The sequence below is a fragment of the Phocoena sinus genome, chromosome 2 (genome assembly GCF_008692025.1).
Source record: "Phocoena sinus isolate mPhoSin1 chromosome 2, mPhoSin1.pri, whole genome shotgun sequence".
Taxonomy (NCBI): domain Eukaryota; kingdom Metazoa; phylum Chordata; class Mammalia; order Artiodactyla; family Phocoenidae; genus Phocoena; species Phocoena sinus.
In genome coordinates, this window is record NC_045764.1 from 177955645 (window position 1) to 177969719 (window position 14075).

The 14075-nt window shown below is 53.2% G+C and overlaps 1 protein-coding gene across 2 annotated transcripts in view; it reads right to left on the reverse strand.

Moving 5' to 3' along the window:
* Window positions 1–13651, reverse strand: part of BRF1 (BRF1 RNA polymerase III transcription initiation factor subunit) — a 119124-nt gene extending 105473 nt beyond the window's left edge. For both annotated transcript variants that reach the window (XM_032621275.1, XM_032621277.1), the window contains exons 1-2: window positions 13152–13651; window positions 4967–5047 (exon numbers count right to left, since the gene is read on the reverse strand). In XM_032621275.1, the coding sequence (XP_032477166.1) occupies window positions 4967–5047; window positions 13152–13335 (265 nt within the window). In that variant the 5' untranslated portion in view covers window positions 13336–13651. The remainder of the gene's footprint in view (window positions 1–4966; window positions 5048–13151) is intronic.
* Between the last annotated feature and the right edge of the window lie 424 nt (window positions 13652–14075).

Genomic DNA, 14075 nt, shown 5'->3' on the forward strand with positions numbered 1-14075 from the left:
TTAAGTCATACACATTAATCAAGCAGTTCACTTAAGGCTGGTATATTTTATGCACTTTACTATACATACGTTATATCAAGAAAAACAGACAAAAAGAATAGAATAAGAAGTTTCCCTGAAAAATGCCTCTCATATGAAAGGGTTCATCAAGTCAGTGACCAATGCTCCAGCCTAGAGGCATTTCAGAACTTCAAAGATAGAGAGAAAACCCCAAAAGGTCCAAATTAAGAAAGAAAAAGAGAGTGAGACGGAAACTCAGATTGGACCAAATCCCCTTGCTGGTGCCCAGGATGCCCTTTACACACTAAGTGGGGCGCCCGCTCCAGCCCCTCCCAGGCACCCGGAGGGAAGAGTCCAGGGCTTCTCTCTCACTGAGCTGCACCTCAGTTGGGACCTGAGCACGTTCCCAATAAACCAGAGACGGCCCAAGAGAGGGACCTGTGCGGGCACCACGCCTCCAGGGAGGGAGGGGGGCCAGGAGGCGCAGACCCCCGCGTGAACGGAATCACAATCCAAGCCGTCTGTTCCTCTCCCAACTCTCGTTTTCTAAGAAAGGCACCCAAAACCTAACACAAAGAGTAACAGTTGAAGTAAAATCCATAGATTTCAACCCAACCCAACAGACTGGGGGCAGGTGGTGGGAAGTGAAAAGACAGGAGTCTTCCCCGGGGGAGGACAACAGGTCAGCTCCGGTCCGGTCCGGAGAAAAGAGGCGCCTTGTGGAGAGACGGCACCCCTCGGTCCCTGCAGCCCCCACCCAGACAGAGATAGGACGATAACACCGGGGGAGGCAGCCGAAGACAGGAGGGTACACCTGCCACGGTGGGCAGAGGGAGGGCCAGCCCCTCCTCAGGGGCCAGGCCGCTGGCCGCTGGCCCCAGGCAGGAGCCCCGGGAAAGGTGTGAGGAGGACGACAGAGTAGGCTGCCCCCCAGGCTCTGGGCTTCCCCGAACAGCTGAGTGGGCTCCACCTCGGCCTCAGACCTCACCGAGCCCGTTCCGAGGAGTCCGCGAGTTCTGCTTTGATTTTGTACTTAAACCAAGGGCTATTTGAAGTTTTTTTTTAAATTAGGTGGGTTATTTCTCTTTCTTTATTGCTAGTTTCCAGTTTTACTTCCGTGAATATGTCTGCATGATTGCTGCTCTTTACAACTACAACTGATTTGAGTCTGATGTACCACCTATTCTTGGTTTTTGGAAATATATACGTTCTTTTTTTTTTTTCCTTATAAATTTATTTATTTCTGGCTGTGTTGGGTCTTCGTTGCTGCGTGCAGGCTTTCTCTAGTTGCGGCGAGCGGGGGCTGCTCTTCGTTGTGGTGCGCAGGCTTCTCATTGCGGTGGCATCTCTTGTTGCCGAGCACAGGCTCTAGGCGCGTGGGTTTCAGTAGTTGTGGCACATGGGCTCAGCAGTTGTGGCTCGCAGGCTCTAGAGCTCAGGCTCAGCAGCTGTGGTGCATGGGCTTAGCTGCTCCGCAGCATGTGGGATATTCCCAGACCAGGGCTCGAACCCGTGTCCCCTGAATTGGCAGGTGGATTCTTTTTTTTGCTGTACGCGGGCCTCTCACTGTTGTGGCCTCTCCCGTTGCGGAGCACAGGCTCCGGACGCGCAGGCTCAGCGGCCACGGCTCACGGGCCCAGCCACTCCGCAGCATGTGGGATCTTCCCGGATCAGCGCACGAACCCGTGTCCCCTGCATTGGCAGGTGGACTCTCAACCACTGCGCCACCAGGGAAGCCCGGCAGGCAGATTCTTAACCACTGTGCCACCAGGGAAGTCCGGAAATAGATACATTCTCTATAGGGGATAAACTTCTTCATGTGCAGAAGATCTTAAAGTCAGCCACAGAGAAAAAGAAACATTATGTGATAGCACCAGCTAGAAGAAAGCAGGTGGAACTAGGCCAGTACAAGTGGGATTGAAGGCCAGAGCACTACTTTAGCAACGGAGACTCAGGCTACCAGCCAGGAATAATTGTGAATTTGTGTTCACTAAGGAGTTCCCTGGTGGTCTAATGGTTAGGGTTCCGGGCTTTCACCACCGTGGCCTGGGTTCAATCCCTGGTTTAGGAACTGAGATCCTGCAAGCTGCACAGCACGGCCTAAATAAATAAGTTTGTATGCGCTAAACTTCTATACACATAGTCTTAAAACAGGCAAAACAAAAGACCAACAAAACTATGGGTAGAAATGGACAAACCCACAATCATCACGGAGATCTTAATATGCCCTTTCAGTGACAGACAGACAGACAAGCGGAACCAAAATCAGTGAGCACTGGGAGGAAATCTGACCCAAGTGACATGTACAGAACACCCCACTTTTTGCAGAAAAAGATTTTCAAGTGCCCAAACTGATTGTAATTGACCATATGTTGGGCCACAACGCAAGCGTCAAATCATTTCAAAAGACTGAAATCCAACAGAGTATGAGCTCTAAACACAGAAGATTCAAGCTGGAAGAGCCAACAACACTAATAAACCCATGGGGTCAAAGGAAAAAGCTCAATGGAAAATTTAAAACATTTTGATGCGAGTCATAATTAGAAGCCCACCACCTGCCCTCACGGTAGTCAGCCGACGCGGTCAGCCGACGCGGATGTCAACCCTACTGGACGGGGGAGTTGCGGCCGAGTCTATGCTGGCCACTCCCATCCACAGCAGCTACAGGAGGCGGGTCCTCGAGAGCCAAGGAGAAGGTGACCAGCATATAGGCAAGGATGCTGGACCTCACCAAGCCCATCTTCCCAGCATGCAAGTGAAGATCGCGGAGCTTAGGGACACACCCAAGACGGAGGCACTCTTATGTGCCGTAACATTCCTGACAGCGTCCTCACAGAGTGTCTGAGAGGTCCCAGCAGAGGGTGTCCCTGCCTGAGCTGACCACAGCCAACATCACACTTAATGGTGAGAGACTGGACACTTCTCCTGAAATCAGGAATAAGACACCGGGATTCACCGTGGTGCTGGAGGTTCTAGCCAGGGCTGTCAGGGAAGAAAATTAAAAGGTGTCTAGGGCTTCCCTGGTGGCACAGTGGTTGAGAGTCCACCTGCCGATGCAGGGGACGTGGGTTCGTGCCCTGGTCCGGGAGGATCCCACATGCCGCGGAGCGGCTGGGCCTGTGATCCATGGCCGCTGAGCCTGCGCGTCCAGAGCCTGTGCTCCGCAACGGGAGAGGCCTCAGCAGTGAGAGGCCCGTGTACCGCAAAAAAAAAAAAAAAGGTGTCTAGATTGGAAAGTATAGCAAAGCTATATCTATTTTCAGATGTCGTGATCTTATATATAGAAAATTCTCAGGAATCCGCTAAAAAAGCTATTATAATACGTGGGTTTTTCAAGGGCTGCAGGATACAAGATCAATATACGAATACCTCTCATATTTCTATACACTGGCAGCAAACAACCAAAAAATGAAATTTAAAGAGCAAGTCAATTTACAATAGTCAAAAAGAATAAAATATTTAGGAATAAATTTAGCAAAGAAATGTACAACTTATACTCTGAAAACCATAAAAATTGTTGAAACAAATTATGGAAGACCTAAATCAATGGAAAGACATTCCACGTTCAGGTCTCAGAAGACTTCATCTTGTTAAGACAGCAATACTCCCTGAATTGGTCTACAGAGTCAATGTAAATCCCTATCAGAATCCCAGTTGGCTGCTTTGCAGAAACTGACAAACTGAACCTAAAATTCATATGTAAATTCAAGGGACTCAGAATAGTCAACAAAACAATGTTAAAAATGAAGAACAAATTGGGAGGACTCACACTTCCTGATTTCAAAACTTGCTACAAAGATGCAATAACCAAAACTGTGTGATACTAGCAAAAGGACAGACACAGACCAATGGAACAGAGGGGAGAATCCAAACCCTCACGTTTACGGTCACTGACTTTTGACAAGGGTGCCAACTGAATACAGTCTGTTCGGCAAATGATGCTGAGAAAGCTGGATATCCACATGCAAAAGAGTGAAGTAGGGCCCGTACCTTACACTAGACACAAAAACTAACTCAGAGTGGATCAAAACCTCAACCTAAGAGCTAAAACCACAACACTCAGAAGGAAACATAAGCATAAATCTTTGTGATTTGGATTGAATCAGGCAACCTTTCTTACGACACAAAAAGCACAGGCAACAAAGGAGTAAATAAACCGCACATCATCAAAATTGAAAACCTTTGTGCTTCAAAGCATACCACCAAGAGAGTGAAAAAACCCACAGAATGGGTGAAAATTTTCTGCAAATCATATAACTTATAAGAGAGACTTGTATCTAAAACACATAAAGAATTTTTACAATTCAATAAGAAGACAAATAACCCAATTAAAAACAGGCCAAGGTTTTTTTTTTTTTTTTTTAGCGGCACTTGGGCCTCTCACTGTTGTGGCCTCTCCCGTTGCGGAGCACAGGCTCCAGACGCGCAGGCTCGGCGGCCGTGGCTCACGGGCCCAGCCGCTCCGCGGCATGTGGGATCTTCCCGGACCGGGGCACGAACCCGTGTCCCCTGCATCGGCAGGCGGACTCTCAACCACTGCGCCACCAGGGAAGCCCCCAGGCCAAGGTTTGAACAGACATTTCTCCAATCTGTTGCGGACTGGGATGGTTACAAAATACAACAAAAATGGCACCACACATCAAACTGCTATAAATTTGTTTTTCCTGTGCTTATCGCGACTGAAACTGTAACAAACAGGTGTGGGCCCGTTAGGGTCCAGAGACCTCAGAGTAGCCCTGGCAGAGAGCCCCTGCAGGAGGCCCAGGGCACTGCAGGGCACCCAGGCAGGGTCCTGACGACCCGGGGAGGGGACTCTGCCAACAAGTCCTCCCAGAAGTGGGGCCTGCACTGGCTTGGTGACAAGGATGGGGGGTCACGGCAGGCTGTCACTCTTATCCTTCGTCCCACATCCCTGTCCCGCCTCAGGAGCCCACCCCCTTCCAGCAGCACCCACGGCGGGAAATACCGTTCTGCAGGGTCTGTGCTCTTGACTCCTTTCCCAGGTTCACGTGGAAGCCGCCGCCCAGGGTTGGGGTTTTGCCAGCACCTAGAGACACAAATCAGACTCATGAGCCGACGCTGGGCAGAGATCGGTGTCAACAGCCCTTTCGTGCATCAGCGTCTCTGGAGCAAGATTCAGAGCGGCAGGCAGCAGCGAGCATCTCACCGCACCACTCACACCTCTGCCCTGCTAACAGGGTCGTGGCTTTGACCTGGAGCCGAGGGCGTGGACCATGCCCATCTGCATCCTCTAACCATGTCCCAGAAGAGACAGTCACACAGCTCTCCAAACTACGGCCCAGGCCTGGCCCGGCCCAGCTCAGCCCCTCACCTTGGCCCTCTGCGGGCCCTGGGCCAGCCAATTCACATTTATTATCGCATCCATCTCCCGGGGTGGGGGGGAGGGCAGGAGCCAGTCTGCAGGAGACGCTCGCACCTCTACCCACCTGTGTGCTGCCCGCCCACAGAGCAGCAACCTAGGAAGCCCTGGAACCCAACGTGTAGCTATAGCTGCACCTACAGGCGCTCTGTTTTGAACCTCCCACCAACTGCAAGCCTCCCCAGGATGTCTCACGTGCTCCACTCTGCAGGGCTTCAGGGCGGGGACTTCTGCCCTGATACCCCGTGAAGACAGCCAGGTGGACATCCAGATTGTTCACCAGACTTACAAACCCCAGCGCTGAAGCGCGACCTCCAAAGGAGCACCACGCCTAAGTGAGGGGCGCAGGCGGCCAGGCACAGGCGGGGGAGCGGGGAAGCGCTGCGCATCCCACAGGCCAGTGTGCCTGTTACAAAGTACAGAGCAAAGGATTAGAGGCTCCTGAAGTTAGGGAACACGACCTCACACTGTTAGCCACGTGGGGGAGGTAAGGGTGCAGGGCCTGCTGGAGGATGAAATGGAAACTCAGAAGTGACAGGGATCTGGGAAGCCAGATCACTGAAGTCTGAGAATAGGCCCCTGAGGAGAACACGTGGCCCACCTCCTGGGGCCAGCAGGGACCTCTGGGTCATCCATAGGCCGGCTACCAGAACAGACAGCGGAAAACAAGTCGGCCTTCGGCTTCTCTGTGACTGCAACCAAATCCCAAACCAGCACTAACAAGATTCTTTAGAGATCTCAGCAAAACGATTCTAAAGGTCAGCTGGGAAAGAAAGAAATCAGATGGGCTAATAAAACTTTGAAACGAGCAACAAGTAGGCCTGGCTGGGCAGTTAGTGGGCTACGAGCAGCTGGAAGTAGCCGGGAGCACAGCAGGGGGCTGGCTGGCTGGTGGCCCCAGCACCCAGCGTCCCCGCCTCAGCAGCTTCCCTGGGGCTGAGGCCCAGGGCTGGGCAGCGTCCCCCACCAACTCCTGTGGTCCGACAGTGGGGTCTAAGCGCCGGCCCCAGTGGGTACTGGCAGGGAGCCCATGGCTCTCTCACAGTAGGATGTGGAGCCTGGGGACAGGTGGCGGTGCCTGGGGAAGGTTTTGCTGTCACCCTGGGTGTGCTGGTTTTCTATCACTGCCCTGACAAGTTACCACAAACTTAGTGTCTTCAAGAAGCTGGCCATAGAGGGCAGGGAGGGAGAGGGCCAGGCAGGGCACACTGGGGGCCTGGAGAGGGGCCAGGAGCAGTGCAGGGCCCAGGGGAGACCTGTCCATCCGGCCCAGAAATGAGGAGCCTCCAACACTCCAGTGTTACCTCTGACTCTGCAGAAGCCCGACATGAGCTCACCGGCCTGAGACGGGGTCTGCGTCTTGTTCCCTCCTATTTTGTGGCAGCTTTTATACACTTCAGGATTGTTGTATTTGTGATCTTTTGGACGTAGGGACCACTGGAGAAGCCCACAACCCCTCAGCCCCCTGACGAGGATGGCCACATTTTGACCTGCGTGCAGTGCTGCCCAACTTTTATTTGAGAAAAAGGGAAAAAAATCACCACATTGTTTTAACGGAAATCAGCACATGTTTTAAGCAAACAATTACAACAACGTTGCATTAGAAAAAGGACAACGTAAGGGTATAAATCCCCTGAAGCCCCACCTTCCAGGCACAAGGACCCTGGGGGGCCTTCCTCCCAGCCAGCTCTCCCTGCTTAGACACAGATGGGAAGCGGCCAGGGCAGGTCACCCAAAGATGCTGCTGAGTAAGAGTGGAGCCTCGTTCTGGGTGAGCGTTGAAGGCACTGCAAGACCTTGAGAGGTCACGCCCTCCCCTCACCCTCTCCCCTCACTCCGCCCCCACCCCCGCACTCCCTGCACGCTCCCCCCTGCACTTCCAGGACCTCTGTTTCCCGCTGCGGTGCTGTCCTTCCCTGTCTCTCCCCAACGCCCCAGTCACGCTTCCTGGGGCTGCCCCGGCCCCGCCTGCTCTGGGAGCTGATGCTTGCTGCCCCGTGCACACTCACGCACGCTCACATATACACACACACCACCTGGTGCTCTCCAAGGCCTTGTACGTAGCCCCAGTCCTGCATGTGCTCCTGGGAGAAACAGGGACTAAGTCCTGGCAAGGAAGGTGCCTTACTAGGTCCAGCCAGCTGGGGGAAGGGAGGGGGCAGGTCAAAACCTGCTTGCCAAATGGATGCATATTCTTTTATTCAACAAATACTACCCACTGGGGATTTGGTTACAGTAGATAACACCTGGAAAGCAGTGGTGGAGCCTATGAAAAGTGCTTACTCAGCAAGTCTCAAATAGCTAACAGCACGGGGCTAGGGTCCCCTGAAGCGTGAAGGAAAGCTTGAGTACCACCTATGACCAAAACCATCAATGCATGCTGTACTCGTCTTTCAGATGCCCTTCATATTATTCCCTCTACTTCTAAAAACATTTGATATTTTCTATAACAAGATCCTGTAACAAACAAGATACAACCAGCTACATCTAACAAGTAGAAGTTGCAGTTCTTATCAGCACAACCGGGCCAAGACTGCCCCCTTGTGGACAGCAGGGGAGGGGCCGGAAATTCCACCCAGAGGCACCTGTGCCCCTCCCAGCTGTGGCTGCAAAAGCAAGAAGGTGCAAAGGCCTGACCCCTGCAACTTGGTGGGGGGGCGGGTGGGTGCTTCTCGGCCACGCTGAGCACTGAGGACAAAGCCAGCAACACCAACACCCCAAGACCGCAAACAGAAAAGCAGCACAAAGCCCCGTCCTCCATTTCACTCACGGATCCCTCCCACATGGGTTAGCAAAACCTTTCCTAAGTCTGTATTCATTTTATTTAAAGTGAGGGGTTTCTGTCACTGCTGTGAAACTCCTTTTAAGGGGGGACAACTGCACGAGGTCCAGCTGGGCGGTTCCAGGACGGAAGAGGAATCCAGTGGCCCCTCGACCTGAGCTCGGACGTTGGCATAACTCCCCTAAGGCACCCGAAAGACACTCAGCAAGTCCACACTGAGCCCCGGGCATGGGGCTGTGGCTGGACACAGACCTCTCGCGGTCAGTGAATCAACAGCTAAACAGTGGCGGCAGCCTAAACTTCTGTCAACCAGACACAGCTACTGAAGAGCCTGTTTTGTCACGATTAGAAGTCTGATTATGGAAACCACGCAGCATGCAGCATGGCAGGTGATAAAAGCAGCAAATGACATTTTAGGAACAACATTCCTCTCTCACGCAAGTGCCTCCAGGACAAAACTCAGCCATTTCCTGAGAGCAGGTCCCTTCCCGCAGGAACTCAGTGGGGCTCTGAGGGGCCACAAGATAGAAACAGAGATGCAGAACCTCTGAAACTCCAGGATCAGAGCTTGGCCAGGACACCTGGTAGGCTGTGGCCGAGAGAACCCTCTCCGGGCAGGGCACAAGCCAGGCAGAGGGCAGGTGGGTCTGCTGTTCTTTAGGACCCAGGGAGCTGCCCCAGCGAGCACCAAACCTTCCTCATCGTTTTACGCATGGAAAGCACCTCATTACTCATAACCACGAGAACACTAGCACTTACAGACACCTTGACTTCAGGGACAAAGTTTGCAGCGATTAAAAGCTGTGGTCATGGAACCCTTGGGGGTGCACCCCAGAAGAGGAAGGGAAGGACCCAGGGAAGCAGGAGCTCCCTCTGCCTCTGGGTTTCATCCTGCGGGAGCAGCAGGTACAGCTCCCGGGAGGGGCCCGCAGGCTCACCGTGCACCATCAACTGCAGGGGACACCCAGGGGAAAGACCTGCTGTCCTCGAGACCTTCAGCACCAACACCAGGGACGGGATGCTGGCGTGGGCCTGTGCCAGGAAGCCCTACTCTGCCCCTGAGCTCCTTGACGCTCTGGTGAGCCCTTCCCCCATGACTCAGTGGGACCCTCCTCAGGCCCGCAGAGGCCCAGCTGCCCCAGCTCTGCCCACCACCTTGCCATTCTGCAGTCCTCACATCCATCCCTTCTTTCAGCCACGCCCATCCCCTCACCAGCTGCCCATCAACTGAAAGACACAGCCCAGATGTCCCCGGCACCACCCTTGCTGCCACCACTCTGTGAGTCCAGCCTGGGACGCTGGACTCACACTTTGCCGGTCCTCAAATATCTACCAGGGGACCCAGGGGGACTGGGATTCTTCGCCTCTGGACCCTGGGCGTGGGTCACAGTCAGAAACCCAGCTGGTGACAGGGCCGCTGGCCACAGGGCCCTGACGTCTAATTTACATATTCTCAAGTAAACTGAGGAGCTAACCATCCACCACTCCTTCTCAAAGAGTAAACAAGAACGCTTAAGAAAGACAGCGGCCTTGGGCCCTGCACAAGGGCACCCCAGAGAGAAGGCCCAGCTTCCAGGATGAGGCTGGAGCAAAGGAAGAGCTGGGGGGCCAGCTGGGCACACACTCCGCACCAGGGAGGCTGACAGCAGCCAGAGCTGACTACCAGGGTGGCTGCTGTTGTGATGGGGAAGGGAGGAGGCCAGGAGTCTGGGAGGGATCCACCCAGGGGAGGGAGGGGCTGCTGGAGGAGGCGGCGCCGCTTGCCCCTCCCTCTCCGCCCTCTACACAGGAGCTGAGAACCCACAACCCCTGCAGCGCTTCCCTCCAGAGAGTGAGCCCACCGGACAGAGCCAGCCCAGGTTCATACCACCTTTAAATCACACCACCAAAGGGCACCCAGCTCTGAGCCTGTGCTCACAGGCCGTGGGACCAACGTCACTGCCCACAGGTGGCAGCACATCTCTCACGTCCAGGACTCCTCTGCACCCAGCTCTGTCGTCCGCAGTGAGGACAGGCTGTCATCAGGTACAAGGGATGCACGCAGCACAGTGCCTCCCATGGGAAACCCTAAGTGTCAGCTACTATGATTATTCCTTCTTACTGTCGTTGTTACTCTCTTCCCAACAGGCATCAAAGTCTTGGATGACTGAGGGGGCAGTTTGGCAACATGTGACAAAGCTGCAAACACAGTGCCAGGGAGACTCCCCCACAGCAGTCCCAGGAAGTTGCTCAGGAAGGACACAAAGACGAAAAAAAAACAAAGAACAACAAAAAGCCGTGTGCCATGCAGAAAACAGGAGAGAAAAAGCAATGAAACCCAAAACTGGTTCTTTGGAAAGATCAAAAAAATTGATAAACTTCCAGCAGGAGAAACAAAGGGAAAAAGAGAGAAGATGCAAAACACCAATATCTGAAAGGAAAATGAGACACCACTACAGACCCTGCAGACATCCAAAGAATAAGGGAATAGTACCAACAACTCTACGTGCATAAATTCAGCAACTTAGATCAAATGGACCAAATCCTCAAAACAACAAACTCACCCGACATGAAAGAGATATTCTAAAATATAAATAAAACCTACAACTATTAAAGAAACTGAACCTGTAATTAAAAACTTCTGAAAAAGAAACCTCCAGGCCCAGATAGCTACATTAGTAGATTCCACCAGTCAGAGAAATAACACCAATTCTACACAATCCTTCCAGAAAACGGAAGAGAAGGGAACATTTCCCAACTCATTCCAGGAGGCGCATTACCTTGACGTCAAAACCAGACAAAGACATTACAAGAAAACTGCACACTAATATACCATGTGAACAAAAATGTAAGACTTCCCAACAAAAGATCAACAAATCTAATTTAGCAACACATACAAAGAATAATACCCAGTGATCGAGTGGGTTTACCCTAGGAATGCAAAGCACGTTGAACATTCAAAAACGAGCCACACTGACAGACCAAAGAAGAAAAACAAAACTCATCATCCGCTCATGATAAAAACTTTCAGCGAACTAGGAGTGGAAAGAGAACGTCCTCAACTTTACTGATGAAGAACAGGTATCAAAAACCTATAGCTAACATCATATTGCGTGGGAGGAGAGGGAATGCTTCCCTCTAAGACTGGGAAGAAGGCAAGCATGTCTGCTCAAAAGCAAGAAACAGGAACAAAAGAAAGAAAACAGCCCCTATTTAGAGATAATATGATTGTCTACATCAAGAATCCCAAGGAATCTATTTTTAAAAATACTCCTAGAACTAGTAAGTTTCGCAAGCTCACAGGAAACAGGCCAATGGCAGAAATCAACGGTATTCCTATATGCCAGCCATGAACAACTGAAAACTGAATTTCTGAAAAATACTATTGACAACAGCTCTATTTGGGTCTCAGGTAAACATCTAAAATATGTACAGGAGCTATATGCTGAAAACTTCAAACCATGATGGAAGATCACTGGAAACCTAACGAATGGAGAGACATCTGTGCTCATGGATTGGAAGACACAATACAGTAAAAATGGCAAATCTCTCCAAATTTATCAAGAGATTTAATGCAATTCCAGTCAAAGCCCCAGCAAGATTTTTTGTAAGTATACACAAACTTATTCTAAAATTGAATGAAAAGGGAAGGGAACTACAATAACTAAAACAATTCTGAAAAGGAAGAGCAAAGCTGGAGGAATCACAACATCTGATTTCAAGACTCACTACCGGGGGCTTCCCTGGTGGCGCACTGGTTGAAAATCTGCCTGCCAATGCAGGGGACACGGGTTTGAGCCCTGGTCCGGGAAGATCCCACATGCTGCGAAGTAACTAAGCCCATGTGCCACAACTACTGAGCCTGCGCTCTAGAGCCCGCGAGCCACAACTACTGAGCCCGCGTGCCTAGAGCCCATGCTCTGCAACAAGAGAAAAGTACAATCCATGAAAGAAAAAAAAATCAATAAAGTGGACTGCATCAAATTTTAAAACTTTTAATCAAAATTTTAAACTTCTGCTCTGCAAATCACGTATCTAACAAAGGACTTGTAACTACAATATTTAAAGAATGCTCAAAACTCAACAGTAAGGAAACAAACAACCTGAATATAAAATGAGCAAAAAGCTACTTGAACAGACATTTCAGCAAGGGGGATTAAGGGATGGCAAATAAGCACATTAAATGCTGTTTAACATCACTGTGCATTAGGAAAATGCATCAACACGGAGATGAGGCACCACAACACACTAGAAACACACCCAAAATATATAGAAACACTGAGACAACACCAAGTTCTGGTGAAGCAATTAGTGAGAATGCAAAACGGTGCCAGCCACATTGAAAATCCATTTGGTGGTTTGTTATAAGGTTAAACATACGGCTACCATCCACTCCTGGGTAACCACCCTAGAGAAATGAAAACCTGTGTCCACGGAAGAAGCCATCCTCGAAGTTTTTAGCAGCTCTATTCATAATCACCCCCAACTGGAAACAAACCAAAGGTCCTTCAGCAAATCGTGGGCCGTGCACAGGAAGGAGCCCAGATCCTCGCAACAGCCTGGGCGAATCCCAAAGGCACAGGGCTGAGGGACAGAAGCCAGTCTCCGAAGGTGGCCCACGGGCTGGTTCCATTTACGCGGCCTTCCTGAAAAACAAGACTGCAGGGACGGAGGGCAGCTGCCGCTGCGGGGAGGCGTGGGGCTGTGGAACCCTATCCTCGTGTTACTCGAATCCAAATGTGTTTAAATTCATACAACTGTAACCCGAAAGGAGCTGGATCGACTATGATGACTGAGAGGGGACGCGTTGACGTCCCCGACCCCCAGATTCAAACAACTGTCCCCCCAAGGAGCGAAGGGACTGCGCTGAGGGGGATGGGCCACGACCCCGACCCCAGGCCGCATCCTGTCCCCTGTTCCGGTAAGTTCCGTTACTAAAGCCAGAACCGCACACGCACGGAGGCCACTGGCCACCCGGTCCTCCGCCCCGCCAGCCCCGCCGGGACCCACCGTCCAGCGACACGAACTGGCCCACGGCCGACGAGCCTCCGCCGCTGTTCTCCACGAACTGCACCTCGGACACGATGATGTTGTCCTCGAGCACCGAGCCGCAGCCGGTGCACACGGCGTCGCCGCGCGCCGCGTCCAGCTCGATGTCGGTGCCGCCGCAGCCGCGGCACACGCGGCCAGTCATGCCGGCGGCTCCAGGCCGGGCCCCCGCCCGCCGGCCCCGGCTCCAGTCAGCCCGCCGGTCCGCGCGTCCGCCGGGCCCGTCCGCGGGCCCGTCCGCAGCCGCGTCCGCGCCGCCCAGACTCTCGCGAGGCCGCCGCCGCCGAGCCCGCCGATTCGCAGCGGCAGATTCGCCGCGCGGGCCGGGACGGCGCTGCCCGCCACGGTCGCGCCCCGCGGAACGGGCACGGGCTCCGGGGCCGCGGCGAAGACGCGACTACTCGAACCCGCGGCCTCCGGGCCAGGACGCAACCACCAGGCCTCGGAACCTGGGACCTACAGTCCGCAACGGCACCGCGCCAGCAGCAGGAGGAAAGGCTGAACGGCCTGCGGGGGCGGGGCCAGATGGGCGGGACCGCGGTTTGTGGGCGGGGCCTTAGGAGCGAGAGCAGGGGAGTGGTGGGCGGGACCTGAGGGCCTTATGGGCGGGACCAGGGACTGTGGGCGTACCTTGTTGTGGGCGGGGCCTCAGGCGGGGTCTGAGAAGCAGAGCTCTGCGACGGATTGGCGCAGGTTGAGGGTGGAGACCCTCGCCCGGGACCGCCCGGGACCGCCCGCCCCTCCCTCCGGGCTTGTGGGCAGGCTCCGCGGCTCTTAATGGCTCCGCGGGCTCCGTCTGGCGGTGCCCTTACGCCCCGATGCAACCCCGCTCCCTGTTGTGTGGACCCCCCCCGTGTCTCCCCACCCCCTGACGGTCACTTGTGC